Source organism: Phaseolus vulgaris, chromosome 1 (assembly GCF_051622355.1).
Source record: "Phaseolus vulgaris cultivar YP4 chromosome 1, ASM5162235v1, whole genome shotgun sequence".
In the NCBI taxonomy this organism is placed as follows: Eukaryota; Viridiplantae; Streptophyta; class Magnoliopsida; order Fabales; family Fabaceae; genus Phaseolus; species Phaseolus vulgaris.
Window position 1 is genome coordinate 50858896 of NC_143498.1, and position 27955 is coordinate 50886850.

The 27955-nt window shown below is 33.2% G+C and overlaps 4 protein-coding genes across 14 annotated transcripts; 3 read left to right on the forward strand and 1 right to left on the reverse strand.

Moving 5' to 3' along the window:
• The first annotated feature begins 3842 nt into the window (after nucleotides 1-3842).
• On the forward strand, nucleotides 3843-8167 carry LOC137814803 (Zinc knuckle (CCHC-type) family protein). Of its 8 annotated transcripts, none has more exons than XR_016514514.1 (7): nucleotides 3871-3954; nucleotides 4337-4389; nucleotides 4497-4831; nucleotides 5375-5863; nucleotides 5980-6512; nucleotides 6985-7347; nucleotides 7892-8167. XR_016514514.1 is itself a non-coding variant. In XM_068617713.1 (7 exons), the coding sequence occupies exons 3-6, from the start codon at nucleotides 4529-4531 to the stop codon at nucleotides 7321-7323; spliced, it is 1386 nt and encodes a 461-aa protein (XP_068473814.1). In that variant the 5' UTR covers nucleotides 3871-3954; nucleotides 4337-4389; nucleotides 4497-4528; the 3' UTR covers nucleotides 7324-7347; nucleotides 7892-8167. The 8 variants fall into 8 exon arrangements, 2 of the variants coding, with proteins under 2 accessions (XP_068473813.1, XP_068473814.1); XR_016514510.1 differs by having other exon boundaries at nucleotides 6214-6512; XR_016514512.1 differs by having other exon boundaries at nucleotides 5375-5819.
• Nucleotides 8168-11640: 3473 nt separating this feature from the next.
• Nucleotides 11641-16015, forward strand: LOC137814804 (RNA helicase family protein). 3 transcript variants are annotated; one of them, XR_011081681.1, is made up of 7 exons: nucleotides 11641-12068; nucleotides 12269-12471; nucleotides 13012-14096; nucleotides 14391-14622; nucleotides 14718-14956; nucleotides 15080-15198; nucleotides 15508-16015. XR_011081681.1 is itself a non-coding variant. In XM_068617714.1 (7 exons), the coding sequence occupies exons 1-7, from the start codon at nucleotides 11793-11795 to the stop codon at nucleotides 15632-15634; spliced, it is 2175 nt and encodes a 724-aa protein (XP_068473815.1). In that variant the 5' UTR covers nucleotides 11641-11792; the 3' UTR covers nucleotides 15635-16015. The 3 variants fall into 3 exon arrangements, 1 of the variants encoding a protein (XP_068473815.1); XR_011081682.1 differs by having other exon boundaries at nucleotides 14397-14622; XM_068617714.1 differs by having other exon boundaries at nucleotides 14497-14622.
• A 1025-nt stretch (nucleotides 16016-17040) lies between these two features.
• NFU1 (NFU domain protein 1) lies at nucleotides 17041-19002 on the forward strand. Its single transcript, XM_068617721.2, has 2 exons — nucleotides 17041-17738; nucleotides 18566-19002. The coding sequence occupies exons 1-2, from the start codon at nucleotides 17271-17273 to the stop codon at nucleotides 18752-18754; spliced, it is 657 nt and encodes a 218-aa protein (XP_068473822.1). The 5' UTR covers nucleotides 17041-17270; the 3' UTR covers nucleotides 18755-19002.
• A 1162-nt stretch (nucleotides 19003-20164) lies between these two features.
• On the reverse strand, nucleotides 20165-27686 carry LOC137814805 (myb-like transcription factor family protein). Of its 2 annotated transcripts, none has more exons than XM_090293406.1 (17): nucleotides 27358-27686; nucleotides 27178-27264; nucleotides 27020-27085; nucleotides 26606-26665; nucleotides 26463-26519; nucleotides 24317-24446; nucleotides 24132-24199; nucleotides 23963-24055; nucleotides 23820-23867; nucleotides 22949-23110; nucleotides 22586-22696; nucleotides 21591-21686; nucleotides 21358-21429; nucleotides 21190-21250; nucleotides 21056-21090; nucleotides 20875-20942; nucleotides 20165-20652 (listed from the first exon to the last, which is right to left on the reverse strand). In XM_090293406.1, exons 1-16 carry the CDS (start codon nucleotides 27466-27468, stop codon nucleotides 20883-20885), a joined length of 1317 nt encoding a protein of 438 aa, XP_090149532.1. In that variant the 5' UTR covers nucleotides 27469-27686; the 3' UTR covers nucleotides 20165-20652; nucleotides 20875-20882. The 2 variants fall into 2 exon arrangements, with proteins under 2 accessions (XP_090149532.1, XP_090149534.1); XM_090293408.1 differs by having other exon boundaries at nucleotides 26459-26519; nucleotides 27358-27571.
• Nucleotides 27687-27955: the final 269 nt, after the last annotated feature.

The following is a 27955-nucleotide window of genomic DNA, read 5'->3' on the forward strand; positions in this document are numbered from 1 at the left end:
ATTTAAAAATTTGTATTTGTTAGTAACTAAAAATGTTTTGTCACAAGAAACTAATTTTCTTCAAAATTTGAAGGAACCACCCTAAATTAACCTCCAATTTCAAAATAAAAATATAATTAAACCATAAAATAATACCAAGATTAATAATTAATAATAATAATTTGTCCCTTTTTCCCAATACCTTATCTGCAATAAATTAATATATGTATTTATAGAATAAATAAAGATACTTATTTTAGGGTTTAGGGTTAATTGGAATAATAATTTATTGTAGATAAGGTATTGGAAAAAAAGGACAAATTATTATTATTAATTATTAATGTTAGTATTATTTTATGGTTTAATTATATTTTATTGTGAAATTCGAGGTTAATTTAGGGTTTTTCCTTCAAATCTTGAAGAAAAATAGTTTCTTATGACAAAACATTTTTAGTTACTAACAAATACAATATATAAATATATAAATAAATACATATATATATATATATGTATGTGTGAGAGAGAGTATAATACTTTACTTTTCTATTATTGAGAATACTTTAATTTTCATAATCTCTTGTTCTTGTAGTTATATATCTAAAAATAGGGAAGATCGATCCGGTAATTTCAGGATCAATTTTCATAACATTAAAAAAATAATTTTGTCAGAAATCGCATTTCACAAGATTATTCTTATTTTCAATATTTTATAATCCAGTTCCATGGAAAAAAAAAATAGCATATTGTGGTGTGTTTTTTGTTCTAGGTTTGTTATACATGACAAGTAAAATTAACATATAAGGTGAAAGTTTATATTGTTGAAAAACGTTTGTGGTTTAAGTTCAAAAAGTTAATTTTGCACACGAATGAAGTATATTAGGTACTGTGAGACTTTATGCTAAAAAAATCATCACATGTACTTTGGAATGTTACAAAAATAATAAGGCACGTTCCTTATTTAAAAAAATCTTAAAACAAACTAAAATAGTTGTTAGAAATTATTATATACATTTTTGTGTGTGGATATATACATATTTTTTTTGTCATTATTGATACTGTATAATAGGAACTTTCTCCTGCACCATATATTTTTTATATACACCCTACATAAATTTTTAATTCCAACATTGTTTTTTTGTTTTGTTTGTTTTGAAAAAAAAGTTGTAAAGAGTGTTTGTGCGTTTTGAACGAAGTTGGTGGTGGTGGAGTGGGTTGCTCCGGTGATAGAGGAAGTTTTCACTTTTAATTGCGGTACAAATTGTTTTCAGATTAAAAAACAGTCACCATGTTTGTGTTTTTTACATTTTTTTTAGCTTAGATGTCACTCGAATCCAATATTTGAAAACCTGCATCTATAGCTACAAATGCAAAAATTTGGAAGTCAATATCACGGCTTCCGAATATAAAAAGAAAGTGGTTTTTATTTTTCATTTAAGCTTCCAAGTGTACATATCCAAAAGTGAGTTTATGAGTTATTCAAAAGTGGATATTCATATCTGGAAGTGTTTTTTTAGTTCTGAATTTTCATATCCATAAATTAGTTATGAGTTTCATATTTTCATATCCGAATTTGTTTGATTAAGCTTACGGATATTAATATCCAAAAGATAAAGGTTCCTCGTTAAGAGTACAAAAGACTTTTCACATGGTGTTGTTGGGTGCATGTTAAAAATAGTATGGTGCATACAATAAAGAGTGTGAGAATTGATCATGTTGTGTGACAATAGGTTAATTATCCATTACGCGATAATGTTCGACTGTTAACAAAATCGAGAGTAAAACATGTTAAGTTTGGGATTCCCATCTTTTCCAAGTTAAAGCTAGCACCTCAAAGTCTCTCATGTAGCAATGTGTTTGACTTTCTTTATGCAACTCATCTTATACATGACACGAATTATCAATCTTAGACGTATAGGTTTTTTCTTGTCTTTTATGTAAATACAGGACTTGACACATACTACCTTCTAAAGACTATCATTCCACCTTTTTAATAAAAGTTATTTGCATGAAAAAACTTTAGACAAGATATATAAACATATACGCTTATTTGTGAGATATTCATGCAATACACTAAAGGATCTTTATAAACATATAATAGACATTTATAAGTCTTTGATGTGTAGGATAGATGATCAAACTACACATTAACTTTATTTGTTCAAACAAAAGTTTATCAGGCAACATATACTTATTGTCAGTCTGGAAAAAAAAACACACTAAAAAAAAGTATATAAATAAAATATTTATATTTATTTAACTAAACAAAATAATTACATTTGTCATTAGTCAATGTCAAAATCATGTTTTATACTTTTATGATTAACCATAATCATTGAACTTTAATCTAATATTTATTGCATTGGACAAGTTAACTTAAAAGTATAAAAATAATTAGTAAAAAATTGAAAATTTCACATATGATAAAAAAAATACAATAACTTATTCAAGAGTTTAAGGTTAATATACTGATGCAAGAAACATATATGGTGTGATAATGGACATCAAAATAATGTTAATATATCGTTTGGTAGTTCAATTTATAATCTGTTCGGGAATTATTATATATTATACATTGGATTTTTAAAGCTAGATAATATATCATTCTTTTAATATTTCAATTGCATTCCAAATGTTTGGTTTTGAAAAAATATTATAGTGTTAGAAAACAACTTCAAATTTGTATTTAGTTAGAGTACTAGTTGAGTTTTTTTATTCTTCATACAACTAGTTAAGTTGATTTGAAAAATGTTAGATTTTTAGGAGGAAATTTCAACATATAGTTAGGATAGTTTGTTTGGTATAAATGGTAATTTAAGCCTTTTTAAAATTTGTGGCAGTTTTTTACAATAAGATATAAATTGGACTTTATTAAAAACATAGATAATATGAGAGAATTTCTTAAGATAATTAATGTATTAAAGTTATCGACATAAAATTGATATTACTTTATTGATCTAAAGTGTTAGTATGTTAGAAACATCTTAAAACAATGATTTAAAATTTGTTTATTGATATTACTTTATTTTTTCCAAAAGTAATATATTTATCATTTTATTATTAATCCATATAGTTCAATCATTCAAATATTTACCTAAAAAATATAATACTGTTATATGATATTAAGTATTCTTAATTTAAATTTTTCAGTTGAAGCTCAGATTGCCCAATACTTTGTAATTAAGTTGAAAAATACACCAAAAATATTTATAATTTTTTATAGTACTGAAATTTTTTGAAAAATGCTCCAATAAAATTTGGATACATATCGACATATTATTAACAAATTTGTAAGAAATTCAAAAAGAAAAATTATGCTACTAAATTTTAACATATATCGAGAAAAAGGTTGAAGAACAATATACCCCTATACTATATTGATGATAATAAAAACGTATGTTTTATTTTTAATCATGTAAAAAATAATCATAAATGTTATTTTTTAATATTTAATTAATATCATTATTGATATGTTTTCAACTGATAAATATTCTTCTAATCAAATATCACATTATTTATAGTAATTTAATAAATACGTATAGCTAGTTAAGTCATATATGTGTATGTAATGGAAAACTACTAACTAGTTTATAAATAATAATAAAACTTATTTTTAAAAGAAAATTTATACCAGTGGGAATAAAATAATTCTGTAGGATCATTTAATAAAAAATTATTATATATGCTAAATTAATTGGTCTATATTATATATTTATTTTTTAAAATTTGTTGTGTTTGATCCGGAGTTTTTATTTTTTACAGTGTATTTTTTGAGTTACATTTTCTGTTTATAATTATTATACATTTTTTTTTAAATTCCAAATATTTTATTTATAGTTGTAGAAATGAAATCGGGTCGGGTTTGGGTATGCAACCCTAGGTAGAAAAAGAAAATGTAGATATGTGGTCATTTCAGTGATTTGTGGAAACGTAATCAACATTTTGCAGCGTGGAGGATCGTCTTCTTCATCCCACACCGTAAGTCTTCTTCTCTCCTCAAATCAAATATCTCAACAATATCACTTCATCTTATTAACTTCATAGCTTTTCTCCTTTTGTGCATTTTATTTCAATGCTCGCTTCTCAATCTCATTCGTTGTTGCTGTTTAAACGCTTATTATTTCCCCCCTCAATTTTGTTTTTCATATTCTGCGATTGAGCGTGTATTCGAATCAATAGTTCATCGAGGGACTGCTAATACTGGTTTACGCACTTCTTCATGAATTTATGTTTGTCGCGGCTTGTTTATCGAACTCATTCCTTTACCATAATCCGTGTTGATTTGTTATGCTCTAATAGTTAGTTTCATGTGTGCTAATTTATGGATAGAGTTTGTTAAAACCTATCTGTTCTATTACAGTCGCACTTAGTTGAAATTGATCCACAACGGTGCATAATTCATTGAAATTTACGGTAAAATTTATTCATGTTACGAGGACCTTTTTCTTTTAGTTTTCTTGTTTGCTTTTCTCTTTATTTTAGTGGATTTGAGTGTTTCTGCTTCATTTTTTGAAATGCAGGAGTTCAATTCAGCTAGCATTTATATTTTTTAATGGCAAATAGACCGGATCCAGATATTGATGATGACTTTCGTGAGCTTTATAAGGAGTACACTGGCCCCCCAGGTTCTGGTACTACGAACACGCAAGAGAGGGCAAAACCAAATAAGAGGTCTAATGCAGGGTCTGATGAGGAGGATGAAGCTCGGGACCCTAATGCTGTTCCGACCGATTTCACCAGCCGAGAAGCCAAGGTTTGGGAGGCTAAGTCGAAGGCTACTGAAAGGAATTGGAAGAAAAGGAAAGAGGAGGAAATGATATGCAAGCTTTGTGGAGAATCAGGGCATTTCACTCAGGTATGACAAGTTCCTCTACATCTTCATTATCGATTCTACCCTCTGCTGCCAACCATTTCTATTTTTATAAGTACTTAAATGTATATTACACTTCAGAACCTGCCCAGTGCTAACGTGGTTACTTTTTAGATATTTATATATTGTTACAATTACAAGTTCCAAGAGTATTTCAGTAGAGTGGAGGGGATAAGAGATATTAGTTGTCCCTATTTTTTCTTTTCTTTTCAATATCCCACTTCCACCTCCCGGGAAAGAAATTGTCTATGATTTTTAGTGGGGACTAGTATTCGCATTCACGGTTTCTTTTATTTCCTGTTGATGCTGTAGAAACTAAATCACATGCTAACTATTTATTGTTTTGAAGAGAATGGGGAGGCCATCTCTTCCTATTTTTGCATGATTGACTTTATTTATCATTTTTTTAGGGCCTCGCGGTATTTGAACATGATTCATGATTCGTATATAGAATTTTTAGTTAATTTGAAAAAACTATTATCACAACTTTCATTATTTGGTTAAATGATATTGTACTTCACAATGTAGGGCTGCCCGTCTACCCTTGGAGCAAATCGCAAGTCTCAAGATTTCTTTGAAAGGATACCTGCCAGAGACAAAAATGTACGGGCACTTTTCACAGAGAAAGTTTTAAGCAAGATTGAAAGGGATATTGGTTGCAAAATTAAGATGGATGAAAAGTTTATTATTGTCAGTGGTAAGGATAGATTAGTTATGGCAAAAGGTGTTGATGCGGTACACAAGATTCGAGAGGAGGGTGATCAAAGGGGATCATCTAGTTCTCAAATGACCCGATCAAGATCACCTGAGAGAAGTCCAGTTAATGCAAGGTTTCAACGCTCTGAGCCCCAAAGGTCTCATTCTGGACCACGAAATACATCTCAGTTTCAACAAAGGTTTGGTAGGCAGGAGAGGGCTGTTGAAGACCGAATCCGGGAGGATGTTCAAAAGTTTGCTAGAGGTTCTCCACAAGGTAGGGACAGCATAGGATATGTTTACAGCATCCTTAGAAAGCTGGTAATCTCATGTTCAGAGCTTGATAGAATTCTGTATAGTACTACTTTTATAGTATAATTTATCCTGGAAGGGCCCGCATTGTATTCATTTTGCTCTTGGTTGTCATTTACTTGCAGCAAGAGGTAAGTTCTTAGCCTTCAAGCATTATCTCCGTCCTGAAGCGTTTCCTCCATTACGAACATATTTACTGAAAGGATTGGCTCCCATGGTTTCAGTATGAGAATATAGAGATTGTTTTTGAATTAAAGCTATGTTAGCATCTTGAATCAAGTGCAATTTGTTGAATTAAAGCAAATCATCTATGTTGGCATCTTGACTCAAGTGCTTAACATACTCTTCATTTCATGAAGCTTATGGAAATAGTGGAGCTAGAGGTCGATCAAGCCAGTCAAGATCTCCAAGACATGCCCCTTTTACAGGAAACTCATATAGTTCTTTTGATGGTCGCAATCAAAACATGGGTGCTTATAGGAATGATGGGTGGGATTCTCATAGAAGAGAATCTGGTATCCAGCCTGGTCATCAGTTTGATTTCAATGCCTCTCCACAGACTTTGGAAGAATTAGAGTTGGAGTATAAGAATGAGGCAGCAGAGCTAATGAAAATTCGAGACAGAGAAGAAGATGAAGAAAATTTCAAGCATCGTGAGGTATGGTTACTTGATGCGTGTAATTTGGACATCTTAATAATAATTAACAATCCTTCATTCTTGCACGTGCCATGTTACTGAAAACGATTGAAACCGTTGGTATTATTGGGAATTAGGTTAACCAACTGCGTATTTTGTGTGATGATATTTTTATTTCAGTTATGTTAGTGGAGTCATAAATAATCATCTTCAGTGCTTTTGCTAGTATTTGTGCTTTGATTATGAGACTAATATTTGGTAAAAGGCTACTGGTTGTAACTAAGTTGAACTTGGGTTCTGTGATTTCTTGCCAATTAGCTTGTATAGCAAATTTTTATTATCTTTATACGTTGGTTTTGCAAGTGAGGAAAGGTAAAATTGGAAGATATGCTATTTCCTTAGTTCAGTGATTTTAATTTTCACTAAATATTATTCTTTTGCTCGTTTAATACTACCAATTCATGATTTTTAATGTTGATTTTATCGCTGGAAGGCTATTAGAGATTTGAGGGAGAAGTACATGAGCAAAGTTGGCTTGGTAAGGGCAACACATGCAAAACAGTGGGAAGATTTTCTTCAGCATGATGCGCAGAGGCGTCAACAACAGGCAGTTCAACAGATGTCATCTGGTTATCGAGGTTTTAAACAGCAGAGCTTTCCTGAATATGATGGGTCCTCTGTCAATCCTCCTCCCTATGCTGGGGCCAATTTACCATTGGATTCAAGGAACAGGTTCTCAGACAATATGGAAACTTATACTACTAGGCCTCATGATAATTTTGGTGAATTTCATAGGCGTGGAGATTTTGGAAAAGCTTACAACAGATATTAAAATTCTCTAGATATCAATCAAGTGGTGAGTTATTCTACTTAGTCTGTCAAACCTACCTAAAAATAGAATTTAATATTTTAGTCTAGATCTTTTGGTTTCTCTCAACTGTACAGTAAAATTTATTCTCATTTTAGTAAACACCACTAATCAGATTTGGTCATATGGATCTTGGCTCAGGGTTGCACTGCTATTCTGTTTAATTCATTTAGTAGTGAGTTATTCTACTTAGTCTGTCAAACCTACCTAAAAATAGAATCTAATATTTTAGTCTAGATCATTTGGTCCCTCTCAACTGTACAGTAAAACTTGTTGTCTAAACACCACTAATCAGATTTGGTCATATGGATCTTGGCTCAGGGTTGGATTGCTATTCTGTTTAATTTCATTTAGTAGTATATGGTTGTGTTAAGGACCCGCTGTGTGATATTGTCACACAGAAGGGGCTAATTTTGTAAAGACCATAGATTTTAGTTGGCAAAGATGTCATTGCAGTTTGTTAAAGTGGAAATTGCAGATTTTTTTTTGTTTTTCCGTCATAAGCTTTAATTTTACTTGAAAAAAATTTCAGGGTCCAGATTGCTCGAGTAGGCAGTTTAATGCACTGGAGGACATAAGGTAGGTAAGCATGTTGGTTAATCTTAGGACATTCGTTTCGGTTACGAATCCAGTTTTCGTTTGAAATATAGTTGCTCAGTCTTGTTAAGAACTTTGCTGTTAGCTGTGATGCGTTGGGTTATTATCCTTAACTGGTTACGTGCTACTGCAGCTTGGATTGTGTTACGAAAGATCCTTTGAAAGATTGATTGATTGATTTTAGTAGAATGGAATTTACGTTTTGTTACCACGCAGGTATTTGGTGTACCCTATAGGGTACTTATGGTGTGCTGGGATATTGAACTCTAGGTTTGTTTGTTCATAAATTTCTTAGTATCGAATGATTTTACCCACAACAAAATGGTTTTCTATAATAATTGGTATCGAGACGTGCTTATTTTTAGTCGCAAGCTTGGCATTAAAGTCGTGAATTTTGTAATTACAATTTAAGGCAAGTATTTTCGAAGAACGTGAATGAATAGAAAAAAAAATGGTGTAGAACGTTCAATTGCCTCAGGGGTCGTTGCCGACTTAATATTCAAATTCTGGCCATAAATGATTACTTCACGAGTATGAGGTGATTTAGATTTGAGTTTATTATAGTTCATTTGGAAAAACAAAAGTGTTGTAACTGCGATTAAATCTTGAAGTTAGATCATTGCCATCTGCAAATAGTCTTGCATGATTGGGATTTAGTTAATTGTTCATGCAGTGGTAAATTCTCCGAGATTTTATATTGTAAAGATTTCTAAAATCACGCTGCATTTTTTTTTCCTTTGAAAATCAGTTTCAAACATTAGTCTTTATTTTATTGCGTCTTCTTTTGTTCAAGTTTAGTATATTCTGAAAAGAATATATTAAAGCTGATTCTTATCAAATTTAACTGCTAAACAAAGGATAAATTTGGACTAAGGATTGAGCTACATTTATAAGGACTATAGATACCTTTAAACATTTCAAAATAAAGTTCGTTTTAGCAATTTTTACTAGGATTTTTCGTATTTTTTCTATCGTCTATTTGCACGATGCATGTGTTATCCACATTAATCTATCCAATTTCGGTTCTTATGCAAAGATATTGATTTTTGAAGTATTTTTTAAATTGTGAGGGAAAAGAAGTTAATAAAGAGGTTGCTTGTTCAAGCACCTCTATACATTATTGCGGGATTCCATAGGTTTTTATTCCAAAAATTTCTTTTGTAAAAATTTTAAAATGTATGAAATGTGGGTATCTTTCTGAAAATCCTTTTTGGATCCAGAATTAATTTTTAGATCGAATTTGGAAAAAACGTATGGATTATATAATTTAAAATATTATTTAAAAAAAAATATTTCATATTATATAATAAGAAAGTTATTTTTAGATTTATGAGAATGATAAATTTTTGGATTAAATAATGTAAACTATATTTTTTAAATTGTTTTTGAATTTTTCAAATCATGAAAACACTTATGGATCTCGAAATATTTTATGGATTATATAATTTCAAATGTTCTTAAAAAATAAAAAAAATTGGGACGTTCGAATCAATGACAAATTAATGGACTATTGTAGAATCACAAATGGACTATTAAACACTCCCAAATTGTGTAAAGAAAAAAAAAACCTCTCAATGAACATAATACTTGATACATAACTTTATGGGATTTATATATTATATAAAAAAAAATCCTTTAACAGATAATAATAAGTTATTTGTTTTATTTTCATTATAGTTTGAAGTTTAAATGGTCCATAAGTTGAGTCACATGTTAATAAAAAGTTATTCTATTATTTTTTTATTTTTCGAGTCTTAATTAATATTATCTATTTTTAAAACTTTGTATTTCAATAATTTTAATAAAATTCAACCAATTGGATTGATCAACAAAAAATTAAACCAATTGACCTAGGGTGCGGGTCATCAACAAAACAAAAAAATCATCTAGTCGATATGCGGTGTGATTGACCAGCAAAATCCAACCAACCAAGTTAGGAGTGTGATTGGTCAACAAAATTTCAATCAAGCGATAATAATGACAATCAAAGAATAACGACAAGTTTTACTGAAACAGTCATTCTCCAAAATTAAAGTTGATGTAAACAAAAAATAAAAAGTTCTACACCATTTCAATATTTGAACTGAAATAAAAGTCCAGATTTGTGACATTCCATGTCTATGGAATCAACCCTTAGTCCAACATTTTAAACTGGTAGGCACAATTGTCGAGCACTTGGTGAATCTTATAATGTTCAATCCATTCGGGTGATAACTTATTCTCCATTTGATCTAGTTGTACTTTTCGTAGAAATAACGTTGTATCTTGTGAAAGTAAAACAAGTTTTACCTAATTCCAATGTGAACATTATTGTTCTAGTTCAAAGTTTAAATAATATCAAACCTAATGACAATCAAAGAATAACAACAAGTTTTACTGAAACAGTCATTCTTTAAAATTAAAGTCATTCTCCAAAATTAAAATTGATGTAAACAAAAAATAAAAAGTTCCACACCATTTCAATATTTGAACTGAAATAAAAGTCCAGATTTGTGACATTCCATGTCTATGGAATCAACCCTTAGTTCAACATTTTAAACTGGTAGGCATAGTTGTCGAGCATTTGGTGAATCTTATAATGTCCAATCCATTTGGGTGATAACTTATTCTCCATTTGATCTAGTTGTACTTTTCGTAGAAATAACGTTTTATCTTGTGAAAGTAAAACAAGTTTTACCTAATTCCAATGTGAACATTATTTTTCTAGTTCAAAGTTTAAATAATATCAAATCAATAACTATACTCATTCCGAGATATATATTTTACAAGTCTTAATTAGTTGTCTGTAATCTTCTAAATTTTAACTAATATTATCTAATTTTTAAAGTTTGTATATTTCTAATTTAAAACACAACAAGTAGATATCTATTTACTATTGAATAAGATTAGATGATTTATTGAATCGTTCTCTTAATAATTAATAGAATTTACAACCAACTTTATATAAATTACATTATACTAGCTACCAATATAATTTTTATATTTATATCCATGTTTTTTACAAAAATAAGTGCGGTTAATGGAGATTTTTTAATATATTAGATGGAATTCGCTTTGAATTTTGCATTAAGTTTGTACTTTTCAAATGCAAAAGACAACAATCCCATTTTGTTTGGTCTGCTATTTGTTATGTAGAGTCTCATAAGGTAGAGAGGTAATTTTTTTCCGCATCACTTTCCAAAGCACTCTTTGTCAGTTTCATCCCCTAATTTAGAAGAAACTTTTAAATTACACAATTTTCAGAAATAACTTTCAAATTATACAGTCCAAAAGATTCTTGAATTACATAATTTGATTTTTTTCATGAAAAAAAAACTTTAAATTGCACAATCTGATAATAAAAAAGATTTCAGAGGATGGTACTATCTAAATATAAAAATTACGGTAAAAAAAGCTTTCAAAGTATATATCTAGAAGTAAAAGTGACTTTTGGAATATACGATACATAAAAAAATTTATAAAAAAAATTAACTTGCAAATTATAAAATCTAAAAGTCATTTTTTCATAAGGTAAAATTGAAATTTTATATATATGGAGATGCATAAAGAAATTACGGGAGTGCGAAAAGATATATCTGCTAAAGAGGACTATTTGATCCAAAAATGGTTGGGCCTGTGTAGGAAAGAATTAGACGTCTATTGGGCCGAGTGATAATAAAATAATGAAAAACCTTGGGCTGAATTGTAATTACAGAGATTTCATCTTCCTCGCTAGCCATTACCATTAGGTCTGATCGTTTTATAATTGCACACAAAAGCTAAGCCCTAGCAATCGCACCTTCGTTCCAACTCCATTTTGGACGGATCGAGGTTGGGAAATTAGGGTTTTCAATTTCATGGGTATGGAAAGAAAGAGGAAGGTGAGCTTGTTTGACGTTGTAGACGATTCAGTGGCGAAGATTGCGAAATACAATGGCGGCGCTAATAACAGCGTCGCCAATGCTCTCATCAATCACTGGAACGCGAGGCCTTACACGCAAAGGTACTTCGAGATTTTGGAGAAGAGAAAAACCCTTCCCGTTTGGCACCAGAAAGAAGAGTTCTTAAAGGTTCTCAAAGATAACCAGACTTTGATTCTTGTCGGTGAAACTGGTAGTGGAAAAACCACACAGGTTTGTTTCGTTCAACTTATATATTTTTGAAGATTGGTTATACATGGTGTCATAATGTTTTGTAGTGTGTTTTAGGGCATTTTTTAATGTAAGTTTTTGATAGACAAATGTTAGGACGATAATTGTCTTATCTAGGTTTTCCTATGTGTGTATGTCGTTAATTTGTGGAAGTTTTATTTTTTTGTTTCTTGGGGTTGCAGATTCCTCAGTTTGTTTTGGAGGCTGTCCAGTTAGAGACACCAGATAAGCGTAGGAAGATGATGATTGCGTGCACTCAGCCTCGGAGAGTGGCTGCGATGTCAGTTTCGCGTCGTGTGGCTGAAGAGATGGATGTAACCATTGGGGAAGAGGTTGGTTACAGCATCAGATTTGAAGACTGCAGTAGTGCGAGGACAGTTTTGAAGTATGTTTAGCTTGCTATTATATTGTTTTTTATTATTCTATTATTAACACGCCCCGTGGTCAAGGATCCTAGCTCTTTAGCTTGCTATTATATTGTTTTCTATTATTAACTCGCCCCCGTGAACAAGAACACACTAGCTCCTTGTGTCTGAAAAACATATTAGCCACTTAAAAGATATCCATGTCTTAAGGGTCTGTTTGGTTCGACACTGAGGACGCGAGGGATTTTAATTGGATATTATGTTTGATTGAGAGGAGGGAGAGGAAAGGTTTTAATTTTGAAGGGTGGGATATTTTAAAAATGAATTTACTTTAATACTTTTCCCCTTCCATATCCCCCACAAGAATATTGTGGGGGGGGCAGCCCTTCCCCATCATTTTCCTCCTACCAAAACTATGTATTGGATTGGTCTTTTGCTCTTGTTCTGGAAATATGAAGGGCACAATATTTTTTATTAATTCTATATGCCTTGTCTATATTTTTGTTTTCTTTCTGCATTGTTTCATCTAGTCTCACAAGTGGAGGTGTTTTGTTTTGCAGGTATCTAACCGATGGTATGCTCTTAAGGGAAGCAATGACTGATCCGCTTTTGGAGCGGTACAAGGTTATTATTCTTGACGAAGCTCACGAGAGGACATTGGCCACTGATGTGTTATTTGGCCTTCTGAAAGAAGTGCTTAAAAATAGACCTGACTTGAAGTTGGTTGTTATGAGTGCTACTCTTGAAGCTGAAAAGTTTCAGGGCTATTTTTTTGGTGCCCCTCTCATGAAAGTTCCTGGAAGGCTACATCCTGTTGAAATTTTCTATACTCAGGATCCTGAAAGGGATTACTTGGAGGCTGGCATTAGGACAGTGGTACAGATACACATGTGTGAACCACCTGGAGATATACTTGTATTTCTGACTGGAGAGGAAGAGATAGAAGATGCTTGCCGCAAAATAACAAAAGAAATTTCTAATCTGGGAGATCAGGTGGGCCCTGTCAAAGTGGTACCCCTGTATTCTACCCTTCCTCCAGCTATGCAGCAGAGGATTTTTGAGCCACCACCACCTCCACTGAAGGAGGGTGGACCTCCTGGAAGGAAGATTGTGGTCTCAACAAACATAGCAGAAACTTCCTTGACAATTGATGGTATTGTTTATGTCATTGACCCTGGTTTTGCTAAGCAGAAGGTTTATAACCCCCGAGTTCGTGTGGAGTCTTTATTAGTATCACCAATATCGAAAGCCAGTGCACATCAGAGATCTGGGCGTGCTGGAAGAACTCAACCAGGGAAATGCTTTAGACTTTACACAGAGAGAAGTTTCAATAACGATCTTCAGCCACAGACCTATCCAGAAATTTTAAGATCAAATCTTGCCAATACAGTTCTTACTTTGAAAAAACTGGGCATAGATGATTTAGTGCATTTTGATTTCATGGACCCGCCTGCTCCTGAGACCTTAATGCGTGCATTGGAGGTGTTGAATTACTTGGGTGCACTGGATGATGATGGTAACTTAACTAAGCTAGGTGAAATTATGAGTGAATTTCCTTTGGATCCACAGATGTCAAAGATGCTCGTTGTCAGTCCTGAATTCAACTGTTCAAATGAGATTCTGTCAGTTTCTGCCATGCTTTCAGGTATTCTTTTATTTAATTACTTTTTTAGTCTGTCCAGTATCCCCCATAATGCTAAGGCAATGTAGTTATGCTGGGATCCATTTTGAAATGGACTCCCTACTGTTGTGCTTGTGCAAGAGGATAATCTTGTGAATATGTTGGGGGATGTTTGACTGCTTACACACGTGCTTAGTTGCACTTGTATGTGGTCAGTTTAGTGTCCTTTTTAGGTTGTCATCAGCAACTGTCTTCTCTGGGTTCCATGCCCCCGGTTGGCATGCACCATAGGATTCTAAGTAAGTGCTGATGCATTAGTTGCAGTTTCTCAGTATTCTCATGAAGCAAATGGTGTGGTCTCGCCTCTATGCATCTGCTGACCTACCTTGGACCTCCTTCTGTGATAATCAATTTCTTTCTTTAGTACCCAATTGCTTTGTCCGGCCTAGGGAGGCACAAAAAGCTGCGGATGAAGCTAAAGCTAGGTTCGGGCACATTGATGGAGATCACCTCACGCTGTTGAATGTCTATCACGCATACAAGCAAAATAGTAAGTAGTTATTTTTGGTAACTCTTATTTTTATTCAAGAGGTTAAATTATAGATTTTTTTGTACTAACTCTGTTAATTGTAAATGTTTTCTCAGATGAGGATCCCTCTTGGTGCTATGATAACTTTGTAAATCATAGGGCATTAAAATCAGCTGATAATGTTAGACAACAATTAGTTCGTATCATGGCCCGGTTTAATCTGAAGCAATGCAGCACTGACTTTAATAGCCGCGACTACTATGTCAACATAAGAAAAGCTATGCTGGCTGGGTATTTCATGCAGGTAGCTCATTTGGAGCGTACAGGTCACTACTTGACGGTGAAAGACAACCAGGTTTGTTAAGATGAACTGCTTTTTGTCTTCGTCATATGTCTTTTCATTTATTATCATTGGAGCTAGACTGTCAGCTGTAGTATTGTACTTTTATGGTTTCTAATGTTTATGTTCTGTTCGTAGGTGGTGCATTTGCATCCATCAAATTGCCTGGACCACAAGCCTGAATGGGTAATTTATAATGAATATGTTCTTACCAGTCGGAACTTTATTCGGACTGTTACAGACATACGAGGGGAATGGTAAGATTCTTTGTTTATGGGTTGTTGATCGTTGTACCATCATAGATGCAAATTCTTTAATGCTTGTGGTGTTTTGTGATGTTAAGTGAAATTCTGATGAAAATGGGAAATTGTGTTCAATTAAAATGGAAACTGCACGATGTGAACATTTAAATATAGTATTCAGACAGATGCAATTTGTGACTCAAGTACATCATCAGAATTTATAGGGGAGGCAGTTGGATTTGTATAGCGTAGTGTTTTTTCTTAAAATGATTTTGGGTTGTGTAGTTTTTTCCCATTCCTGACATGCAACTCTCATTTAAACAGGTTGGTTGATATAGCACCACATTACTATGATTTGTCTAATTTCCCCCAATGTGAGGCAAAGCGTGTTCTAGAGAAACTTTACAAGAGCCGAGAAAAGGAGAAGGAGCAAACCAGGAGCCGCAGATAAAAGTCGTAGCCATCCACACTATTTTTGGATTTGGATTGGATATTATTTCCTCGTCTGTCTCTGAGTCTGAGATCATGATTCCTCGTAGCTCTTGCCTTTTACCACCCACCCTTTATTATTAATTCTGAAAGGAATACTGATTGTCAGTAGTAGTTTAGTTAAAAATGAGCTATAAGTTTCTTGTACCATTGCTAGAGTAATAGTGAACATTTTTTTGATCACCGTCCGTCTTCTGTTGTACCGTAAGTCCATATTTGTTTCTGGATTTTAGTGTCGTTAAAGGATAGATGCCCATCATAAATGCTTGGATCCTGCGTTCATTATTTCACTGATAGTATCATATAATACTTAGCCGGGAGTGTTTATTATCACTCTAATTTATCTTTTTGGCTGTTGTTCTTTATTATTTCTTATATTGTTACTTAGAGCATATACAATGGGATTCTTATAAGCAACTACACAAGATTCTTAATTTCTTTATGCTCCACAAGTTACTTGTCATTTTTCTATAAGTTTTGTTCTATCGCAAGGATTTTATGAATAGACAACATTTCAATATTTTTTGTTTGAACTTTACTTTTTGACAACTTAAAATAGCAATTTAGTTATTATATCGTTTTTTTTACTAGTTAAGAGCTTGGTCTTGTATAAGTGTTGGTTTTTAATTTTAAGAATTATTGAATGCCAAAGCGAACTCCAATGACATTAGAACAGGTTCTTTTCAGAGCTTGGTCTTTTAAGAACCTGTTTAGGAAAGCTATTGCAGCTGCTTTTAGCAGTTTGGTTGAAGAGTTTTCTTCTTCTTACGATTAGAAGGTAAAATGTGATTTACTAAACAGTTACTTTCAAAATAATGTTAGATTGACACTTCACGGACACAACGATGAACCTGACTGCCCTTCATCTTGGCATTTTTTTCGTGTGGCATGCATATTTGAATTTATAAACAGGATGTTATTAGGAAGTAAAGATTATAAACCCCTAAACTCATTCAGATCATTCAAAATGCAGAATCTAAAAGTTTTTTGAATCATTGCTCGACTATGTTGTATGGTGAAGAGAATTGTAGGTAGAAAAAGTTTTGTTAACACTGCATGCATACAGTAAATAATACTATTCAACAATCCTATTATAATAATATTATAATATTTTTAATTAAAAATTAAAATGAAAATAGGTAAAATATTATTTTATTTGTATGTTAAGAGTGCGTTTTTTACTGTGTGCAGTAAAGTATCAGGGTCCGTTGTAGGTTCAGTGGCTGGAAATGAAGAGTTCCGTTCAATGGGAATCATGACACCATATCCACATATTGATTACTTTGTATTGGATTGAATTATTATTCAGCAATGGACCACAATGGCATGCTTTCTCTATATTATAGGTGATAAATTTATATATTAAGAGAGGTGATTAATTTAAAGAGACATGTTTTCTCTATATTCTAGGTGATAAATTTATAGTGGCTCAGGGGTATTTTTGTCTTTCACTGTGAGACCAATCTCAATGGGCTTTTAGTATATGGGAGCAGGCCGGTTGGAAGGAGCCCGAAAGACCAAAAGCCCAAACCCAAACTCAGTTGGGCTAATAGGGGGGCACTTCTATCTTTCCTGTGATTGTTTCTCATTCTGCATTTATGGCTATGGCAGCTCCAACTCTAACTCCAATTCGTTCAACAACAACAACCTTGAATCATCAAATCCATGGCCTTCAACTAAAATTCTCAGTTTCCACTTTCAACCCTCCAAACCAAAATAGAAGAAGGAGCGTTCCAATCCGATTAACATCTTCCCCCAATCACAACCAGAATCAGTCCTCTCCCGGATTATACTCCGCAAAGAAATTCGAGCTCACCGTATCCAACGTCGACCTCGTTCTCGAAGATGTTCGCCCTTACCTCATCGCAGACGGTGGAAACGTCGACGTCGTCTCCGTGGAAGACGGCGTCGTATCTCTCCGTCTTCAAGGAGCGTGCGAGAGCTGCCCCAGCTCCACCACAACCATGACGATGGGGATCGAGCGCGTTCTTAAGGAAAAATTCGGAGATGCCGTTAAGGACATTCGCCAAGTCTACGATCAGCCACCCGAGTATACAACCGTTGAGGTCCGTTTTATTCATTTGCACCGTGAAACGAAGCATATAATAGAAAAATTAAGATTCATAATCTGATTTTCAAAAGCCTTATACGACATAATTTCTACCAATTAACTTATGTGGATTATTTTAGTTTACGAGTTTACTTCAGCGTAGTGTGTATCAGAATTTATTCAAACATGTGGTAGTCAGAATTGCATTTTTAAGCTATGAAGTGTGCCTATTCCTAAAATCATACAGTATTCGTGGGATTTTTTTTTTGGATACTCGAGTAAGTCTAGTACTATTTTATTACGTATTGCCCTCCAACCCAAATCAAATAAGTAAAAAATTTCTTGTAATGGAGAAGACTTGCTAAACTTGATTACTGGATCTTGAAACCAAAGTGACAGTGGGTTATGAATGGGATTGCAATTCCTGTATTTCAGTCAATTACATTACAACTCTTTTCACAATTATCATGGCTGAAAAAAATTAGAATACGTATTTTTGTTTATTTTATTAAAATAAATATACTTAATCCTAAAATCTCTAGATTTGAGTTATACCAACTGGGTGTTCATAGCAACTGGACAACTTTAGTCCTTGGAAATGAAAGCACTTTGACATGGCATTGAGTAAACTTTACACAATTATAATATACTTGATACTCAGGTGGGTTGTACTGTTGAAACTTGGAAATTTACTTAACATCTTTGCATTGTATGAGACCAAATTGACATAATTGACTGAAATACACAATTGCAATCATGAGGAACCAAAGTGTGTTTGCATTAAATTAAGTTGAAATGAGTTTGAAGGTTGTTGCCTTTGTGGTTTGCATTGCGTTTGAATAGGCTGTGAATAGTCATCTTGATATATTGAGACCGGCCATAAAGAATTATGGAGGCAGCGTAGAAGTGTTATCCGTTGAAGGTGAGGAGTGCCACGTTAAGTATGTTGGACCTGACTCCATTGGATCCGGAATCAAAGCAGCCATCAAGGAGAGGTTTCCAGACATTCTCAATGTTACCTTCTCTGCCTAGCTACCAATCTCATTCATTACCTTCTCTTCAACCATGCCTTAATCTGTCTTCCACTTATAAACGATCCTCCTCAAAAAAAATGTAGAGTTACCAATAATGGAGGGAATGTAGCAGTTCTTTTTATTGTTTGTATCTTAAAGTTTAGGGTGGAAACTTCTTCTGTGGTTAATGTACTAGACTTCTAATGTATGCCATTGTCTCTTCTTTTCTTTGGAATACTAAATTTTAATTGAATTGTGATTAGTTTTTATTTTTGTATGAATATAGTTGGATGAGGATCAGCTGCTTATTGCAGCTGGGTCTTGGGTAAAGCAATTAATTTGATAGATGTTAATTTTTAAGGGATAAATTATGTGATAAAAATAATTGAAAGACTAAAGAATTCCATGTTTATAATCTTCAGAGTTTCTTAAGTGATTTATGTCCTTTAAGAACTAAATTGGGCCTTAAATCTTATTATTTTTCTAAAATCTATCTTATAAAATTACAGATAAAAAGAGGTCCTGTTTTAAATCAAAATATATTGAATTATTAAAAAAATGGCCTTTTTTTATGTATTTCTTCTTTCTCACTCCGGTACTGTGAAGCACAGTGCCCACTCTTCAAGAATCACTAACGAGGTTTGATGTTTATTTTGTTCCCAATAAACAATTGTTACACACTTTAGTAGATCCCATATTTTTTTTTAAATATTAAATAAGTAAATATTCATTATAAAAACAATTGTCTCCGCTTTCCTTATTTTACTTCCTGACATTCTAGCATTAGTACTAATTCCCTCGAATCCGGGTATGCGAACTCAAAAAAATTAACTTACATTCAGAAAGCGATTATTTAAAATGCAGTTTCGTTTGCAATTGCATAATAAAAATTCAAATTACACAACCTGGAAGCCATTTTTTACTTCTAAAATATACAATTAAAAAAAAAAATCATGCAAAAAATTACTTTCATATTGTACATTCTGAAAATTATTTTTCCATAAACCAGAAGAGGAAATGAGAATTTTTATATTTATGGAAAAGTGCAGAAAAAATTTATGAAGGTATAAAAAGAAATCTTCCAGCTCAATGATGCAAGCAAACGAAACATTACTACACTGGTTAAGTTGTTAACCCACCAACAGGCTTGCAGGAAATACCTACGGAATAATCTTTTCCTAAACTGAAGAATACCCACCAATTATGAGGCAATCACTTATTTATTTGTCTGCGTATTTTAATTATCGCTTGTCATAAAATTTGTATTTCTCTTCATATTTTGGCAGCTTCGATAAGAGTTGTCTGCGGAGAAAAGGCGTCGAGCATATATATAGAACTAAGAAAATCATTAAAGAGAAAAATTCATCAATAAGTTACTCCTGGCCTTAGTTCCTGTGCTATTCCACGAATTTTCCAAGACAACAATAAATTTGAATAAACTATTTTCATTTAGTTTGAATTATCACAACAGCTTTTTCATTTGGTGTGCAAACGATTAGAAACATTTATGAAGCGAAGCAGTCGTTACATTCGCTCCCAATTTCAGCATTCAGAAGCCTTCAAGAACATCCGGAATTCCCATTCCTAAACTTATATACATGCATATCTAAATAAGAAGCCACTTTTGTACCTGGTATCCCTACAAAGCATTATCAGCATGAGAAATAAAGTCCAGCTTCTGAGAACATGCAAAAGATGGGAGATCTCACTCATCCAGGGATCTCACTTTTCTCTTTACATTGAAGACCAAGAGTGGCATTAGTCTAAAATTGCAGGCCGAAGTAAACAGAGCTTCAGTTAGACTAAATATACCACAATCAGAATTTCCAGGTGTTGAGTTAATAGCCAGTTTCCACATTCATAATTTTGTTTGAAACAATTCTCGGAATTTAAACACCTTTTTTTCTCGGTTGCCACCTGGTGAATAACATACAAAACATTTTTCAGTAAATACAATGCATCAACAAGCTTTGTTGTGCTAGTCAATTGTAGAAGAGAAAATTGAAGAAACAAGTACCATAAGATTGAAGCAAAAATATTAATTACAGAAGCACACAATGGTTAAGATGAATACTAAATTATAAAAGAACGATGCCAAACTACCAGTGTGAATCATCTGTGAAAAATATAAGCTCTCACCAGAGGAACTAGAGATCTGTGGCCTTTAGTTTTCTAGGTCTTTTATGAGCCGATGGAGCTCCAGGTGCCTGCAAAAATTATAATTTTCAAGATCAATAATAATACGCTAGGAAAATAGTCCACAGGTAAGTGAGAATCAAGCACTGAAGAAGAAAATAAATAGACAAATTTTGTAGTGTACCTTGCGCTTTTGGTCCTTTTTGCCAACCCTTTCCACTGAAGCCACAGTTATAAGCACAGTTTTAATAATAAATAAACAAAAATGCCATCAATTACAGGAAATTAGGTAGAGCAGGTGCAGACAAAATATATTACCTCCGAAATTCATTGCATCTGGAACGAACGTCCGATCCTGATCCCCAGCACGATGTAAATGCTGTCAGTAGTTTCCAAATCACAGATTCATGGTTAATGCTAGGACAGGCCAAAAATAAGGAAAGAAATAGAGGGGGAAATAGAAAAATAAAAAGCCAGATTTCTAACCTTAGGTGTGCCAGGTGTTTCACCATATGACCCATCACGAAAAGAGGAACCTTCTGCCTCTTTATATTGAACCTGAAACAAATATTTTAGCAAGTAATTAAATTAAACAATTTGGGGAAAAGCAAGCCAATATTGATGTTGCAACTCCGATAGAAAAATAAAGCTAAGAAAGGCATACAAGCATATGGACATTCTAACTAGTGTAATCCCCAAAACCACAGTAGCAAGTATACCTGTTTCTGGAGATTAAGCCAAGTTAGTATTTCTTTTCTTAATTCAAGATGCTCCGCACAAACAGCTTTTGTTGGAACTCTTGGTTTCAAATTGACCTGCAATCAAAGTAGAACTAACTAATTAAAAAGGAAGTGAGCATGTGTGTATGTGTGCTGTGCACAGCTCACTTCACAACAATTAAGAAATTTATTTCATTTAGTTAGTCATTAAATTCGTCGACAATTTGCATTATTTTTCAGAATACCCTTAAAATTATTGGGATCACATTCTCTTAGTCTCTAAATTCCACTTAAGTAATGAATATTTGCATCCTATACAAAGGTAAAGGGAATGAAAGAGGCAGCTCTGACTAGTGATATACTCTTTCGTGATGAGTGTAAGAAATTAATTTACTGCATTTATTATCTATTGACTAGATAAAATTGCTGAGTAATAGGGCATTTTTTGAAAAAAAAACCGTTAATTCAGTAAAATAGTTTGGAAGGGGCCTTTAGCATCCTAAACGGTTCACTTGAGAGAGAAAATATGGAAAAAGTGCTAAGAGGTTATTTCATCTCTTAGCTAATTCATTCATTTATAGGAACCCTTACATCAAAGATATATGAAAAGTAATGATCAACCTACACATAGGTAATACAATGCATATGTGAACCTATACCTATTCTAACAAGTTAACCCATTCAATTATGTTAATCAATTCTGATAGATTCCTAGAGAAAAACAAAGGGAGAACTAATTAGTGCCCAAAGGGTACTTGTTAAGGAATAAAAAAGTATTTAATGAAAAGTACAACAATTAATACAAAGGACTTAAAAGCGATTATTTTCATTAAATAATTTTCATTTTTTAATCCTTAACAGGTGTCTCGCTCATTCACATTTGCCTTTATATATTGTTACAAATACATATCAGTGAATACTATATGAATATCAGGGACAAACAAACAAATGAAATATCTTAACTGTATTAAAAGTTCAAGTGAGTAAAGACAAACCCCAAGGTCTTGCAAGGTTTGCTCAACACGTTTGATAGTCCGAAGTCCAGCAGATGAGTTTGCAGCTTGCACCATTTGCTCAAGTGCATATGTTCTCAAATATACACGTAGCTGAAATATTTCTAGTTATTAGACTGTGTTTAATATATTAGCATTAAAAATTTATGAAAATGGTCTCTACAAAATAGTCATTTGAAATAGTACGATCAGCTAAGATCAAATTTTTTAATTATTATATCAGTCTTAACATTCCCGATGAGCATGGCAGAGAATGAGCTTTGGGAAATGGGAGGTGTTTAGAGCAGAAGTGTCAATGAAGAGAAGGTATAGGCTGCATCACCGGGAACCTACTATAGAACTTACCATACGAAGAGAAGCTACTGTAGATGCATTATCTGATAATATGGAAGGCGCAACCATTGATGGAAGTTGCACATTCGATGGAGATACAGTTTCACCAGGGACAGCCCTCTCTGTAGCTTCTGCACCAGCATTAGAAGCAGCCAACTGAGACTCTTCAGCAACCTAAAACACAAGATAAAACGCATGTCATCTGAATACACAATCCAAACTTGGCCTCAGTTAAAGTCTATTTCTAGAGTATTCCATGAGTAAACAAAGAGTGAAGTGTATCCTACACTGGCGTGGGGACATGCTCGTATCTACAAAGGCATCATTCAGTACATGGTTCAATATAGGGCAATGTGGGTTATGGTGGTTTTGGTCCCATTTCATTAATAGCACCAAAAGAAATCCCTTATAAATGAATTGGGTCACAACCAGAGGTGGAGCTTGGTGCACAATAAATATTCTCGGCTGGAGCTAGCAACTAGATTGATTCATAATGACATACACACACAGGTGCTTGTGCATCTTAAAGTGAAAACGTTTTATAAATTCCATGAATATTGCTGTCTCAAATTGGTAATTGTGAACTGGGAACAAGCAATTCAAGGACAGCCTTTCAACATGTATATTAATGTCAGTAAAACTAAAAACTAATGAGGTTATGAGTACACAGCTCTAGTTACCTCCAAGCGCAAAAGAAATGATAAACAGCAGGAAAATTTTGTGTGAAACAAAAATAAATAAGAACACCATACTAGTCAAAAGGTTGTATCACAAGTAACCAAGAAATAAGAATTAGATCATCTGAAATTGATTCTTGATAACAATTCCCCCCTCCACAAGTAATTAATGACATTATAGAAAAGCATTCTTTAAAAAAAATTACCTTGGGAGGAATGCGAGATTCAGCTATTCTTTTTGCTTCAACAAGAACCTGCATAAAACAGAAGTAGGTAATATACCTTATTTTCTATGAAGGTACACAGATTGCAGAAACTGATGACTATAATCTAAAAAACAATTCAAAACCTCTTCATCTCTTCGTTCTTGTTGCCTTGTTTGGGAGAGGACCATGGACAGTGCTCTCTTTCGCTCCATTTCTTGTGAAACATTATACAATTCCTACAATGGGGAAGGACAAGTTACTACTATGATAAGGTGCAATGTCCCAAGGCAGATTCATGTTTTTAAAATGCACCTTAACAAGAGGATGTGCTGCAACATCCCCAGAAGATGGAGCTCTAGCAACCAATATAGCCCGCGAAACTATATGACAAGAGGCATGAGATGAAAAATCACGTTAAACATATTACCCTAAAATCAAAATAAAGTATAATAAAAAGAAACATGAAAAATATAATAATTTGTTGAACAAATACATACCACTATAATATCTATCCTTTAATTCCTCTACAGTCCGGGATGATGGAAACCTATCAGCTATTACAACAAATCGGAGATCAAATCTCTCGCACAAGTCAAATAGTTGATCCGTCTCCTCTTTGGTCCACATCTACATATGTAAAGTACAATGGAATAGAGCAATGCACTTAAGATATGATCAAGATTGATCTAAAAAACATTAACATGAAATATTACATGTGTTGACTTTAAATTATGAAAAGCACACAGCACAGGTGCAGTTAAGGGTAAGCAATCTTACAGATGAAAAGCACAATTTAGTGTGTACTAACAAAGCATATGTGAAGTTAAACTAGGCTCATAGATACAGATCCTTCCAAATTGATCACAAATATGTCCCTTGGAACCAATAATCATTTTATGTTCTTGGAACCAACCATCGTGATAAAGTGTAAGGAAAAATATATGAACCCAAATACCCATCCGTATAGTTAGCTATCAAATTCAAAAGACAGGTTCTTTTGATTGAAAAAACCTAAGGGTAACAATGATTCAAATTCTGACCCTACTCTTACTAGCATTATCCAATTCAAAGGCTTCAAAAAATATCCAACATTTTACTGTATCATTCTACCAAAACCACCAACTCCATCGCGAACTATTGATGTGGAAATAAATCTTCCTAAATCCTCTTACATTAATGTATAGATAAGCTCAGGCAAGACCAAGAGTCAAACAAATTTTGTCACATCAAACCAAAAGGTATTTCTCACAAGAGACACCCTCAGAAAAAGTAAATGAGAAATTTGGCCAAGACTCAGTTGCCAAAACTAAACAAAGTACCGTTATGTATGGTTCAGAATTCTGATGATCAAATTAATATAATCTTACTGTTGTTATCCATAGAAAAAAAAAAGGCACACTAATTCATCCAATTTCACACTAAACTTGAGGTTCAAGGATTTGAAATGGAAACCCGGGAACAGATATGTGTAGTTGCATAATTGAATACAGATAAATAAGATAACTATGACCTCCGCCAACAGCGTAAGTGCTCCACTAGAAAAATCATCCCTGCCCAAGCTAGAATCCCAGAGTAATTACAGAAAAAGAAATCCATGAATACATGCAGCTCACTCCTTCCCTATCTCCCACTATTGGTGGTCTCACAAGCCAAAACAGAAAACATAACAAACCAAACTAAATATTGCTGTTTTTCTTTTATGTTTCTCCTACCATAAATCCTCCAGGTCCTAGGCACGCTTGCTTATCTCACCATTAAAAGTTGTCTACCAATCCATCAATATTGTAAGACAAAATTTTGTTAAACTAATGACTGAAGAAACCACAGAGAAATAACATGATATCCTTCTCTTCCAGGAAAAAAAAATATGCAATACTATGATTTATAAATACCAACATATGTAAAAAGCAAGTAACACCTAATGGTGTTAACCAAGGTAGTTGAATTGGGATACAAAGTGTGAATTGGAAAGCCTATTTTTTGAATATTATCTAGGGGATCGTAAGATTCATGATCAATAACAAAACCATGTGTTTATGTATGGGTATAAAGAAACAAATGAGAAATAAAAACAAATATCATAACTCTAACCTATCTATTGCGCTTTTCCGTTTAAAATGTCAACCCAGATATAGAATAGTGGAGAGGGATGACATCAAGTGATACTTGAAGGTTGTATAACATTGATATAAAAGGATAATGTGGACTTATTTTAAAAGTAAGAAAATCAAGTCAGTCAGTGAAAAGTGAAAATCTAGATAGAATAAAAATATATAACGAGACAGCACATATACTCTTAAGTCTTCTATTTAAATAGTCCCGTAAGAATTTTTAACGACAACAGTGAGATTTTAAGGGTTAGGATATTTTAACATCTCCGGGTAATAATGGCCCACCACCAGCAAACTTACCTTCCTTGTCATTTTTTTTTTGGTTCATATGTGAACCCTAAACCCCCACCCAACCAACTAAACAATTTGCATCACCAGACTTCCAAATCATATCAAAGTGGTAGTATTGCATTATGTCCTGTGTGATACTACCATGGTGTTAACACAAATAAATTTAAAGGGTAAAACATTATAGTTTGAGAAAATCATTCATAAATTTCTATAAAAATATATATTTAGACATGATACCTACAGGATTTGTCAAAAACTTGTCATACTCCTCATCTGTGTATTTGATCACATCAACTGCCTGTACCACAGCATGTAAACTAACATTCAATTATACAAATATTGACCAAAACCAAATTCAAAAGCAAAGCAGCGCAAAGCATTTACCTTATTATACTTGGCAAAAGAATAGTCGCCCGTAGGAGGAACACCATTGACAACTCGTACCTGATTTATAAGACAAATTGCAATTACTCGTATGCTCATAATCACGAATAGGGTTGAGTTTTTTGTTTGGCCCGTGTACTTGTCTCAATTTTATGTGTTAATCCATATACAAGATAACTAGATGCCTAGTTCCTAGACAAACTTTTGTAGCAGATTATCACCACCACGAAAGATTTTTTGTAACAGTATTATACCACCTAAAAGATTTCTCCAGTGTTAACACCAGTAACATAGCTCAACTTTTATGCATGTGTGCCATTCAGGAACTAAAACTTAAAATGGAAACAACTATAGGAAATAATTCAACATTTTAACCCACAGAATATATAAAATTATACTAAGACTATTTCTGACCCAGTGGTAAAGTTGGAGATTATCTTTACGAGCAGAGTTGGTGAAAGGAAGCCACTGCCAGGTGATCTGAAGAAGCAAGAAAAATATGAAAATACTCAATAAATTAAATCACTGAAGTAATTGAGCATTGCCAAAACAAAATAAAAAGAAGAAACAACCTTTTCGAGAGGAGGAGTCTTTTTCTTCAATTGAGAAGCTTCAATTGCAGGCATAAGAGGGGCCAATCCACCAGTAAGCGCGTACACCTACAGATAAAAATCAATTGAATTGAATGCAGTGACCATAAACAAAATCTTTAACATAACATTTTTATTGTTGAAATTGAGAAAGATAGGTACCTCGCGCGAAATGCCATCTGGTTTTCTTTGAGACTCTTTGGGAGGCCGAGACTTCTTCTCGAGAGGGGGAAATGAATTTTTGGGCAATCCCAGAATATCTTTGGCATCCATAATTCACAATTATACACACAGTTATGGACTAGTTAGGGTTTCAGGATCAAGTATGGAATTTGGGGGAATTAAACAGCTTTGTTCTTCCCGTTTCAGTTTTCCCTCTCACTTTCTTCACTGTCATATTAAAATTTTAGAATGGACATGGCAACGACGTCGTATTACTTTCCTTGTCCTTACTAGGTTTCTCCATTTTCCAATGAAAAATACTATGCCATTTTTTCTTCACCAAGCATGTTATGTTATATTACTATAATTCCTGGGAGTAAAAAATATACATCTATTAATTATTAATTCAACAACTTTGAAATAATTTATGTGATAAAAAATTTGAAAAGTAAAGCATATATATGAGACTTAAGACACTTTTCTGAAATGGAGTATCCATGTCTCGAACATACGTATTAGTGTCAACATTTATACGACACTCGTAAGACACTTATCAGTGAAGTGTTCAATTCAAAAAATATTTGTTGGATTTTTGAAA

Excerpts from the sequence above, each read along its gene's own strand:
- NFU1 (XM_068617721.2), top strand. The coding sequence starts at position 17,271 with ATGGCTATGGCAGCTCCAACTCTAACTCCAATTCGTTCAACAACAACA. Across the intron at positions 17,739-18,565 it reads CCGAGTATACAACCGTTGAG|GCTGTGAATAGTCATCTTGA; the intron begins GTCCGTTTTATT and ends GCGTTTGAATAG.
- LOC137814803 (XM_068617712.2), top strand. The coding sequence starts at position 4,529 with ATGGCAAATAGACCGGATCCAGATATTGATGATGACTTTCGTGAGCTT. Across the intron at positions 5,820-6,213 it reads TGCTAGAGGTTCTCCACAAG|CTTATGGAAATAGTGGAGCT; the intron begins GTAGGGACAGCA and ends CATTTCATGAAG. Across the intron at positions 6,513-6,984 it reads AAAATTTCAAGCATCGTGAG|GCTATTAGAGATTTGAGGGA; the intron begins GTATGGTTACTT and ends TATCGCTGGAAG.
- LOC137814805 (XM_090293406.1), bottom strand. The coding sequence starts at position 27,468 with ATGGATGCCAAAGATATTCTGGGATTGCCCAAAAATTCATTTCCCCCT. Across the intron at positions 26,520-26,605 it reads CTTTTGCCAAGTATAATAAG|GCAGTTGATGTGATCAAATA; the intron begins GTAAATGCTTTG and ends GCTGTGGTACAG. Across the intron at positions 24,447-26,462 it reads ACAAGTTTTTGACAAATCCT|ATGTGGACCAAAGAGGAGAC; the intron begins GTAGGTATCATG and ends TTACATATGTAG.
- LOC137814804 (XM_068617714.1), top strand. The coding sequence starts at position 11,793 with ATGGGTATGGAAAGAAAGAGGAAGGTGAGCTTGTTTGACGTTGTAGAC. Across the intron at positions 14,623-14,717 it reads TCACGCATACAAGCAAAATA|ATGAGGATCCCTCTTGGTGC; the intron begins GTAAGTAGTTAT and ends ATGTTTTCTCAG. Across the intron at positions 15,199-15,507 it reads ACAGACATACGAGGGGAATG|GTTGGTTGATATAGCACCAC; the intron begins GTAAGATTCTTT and ends TCATTTAAACAG.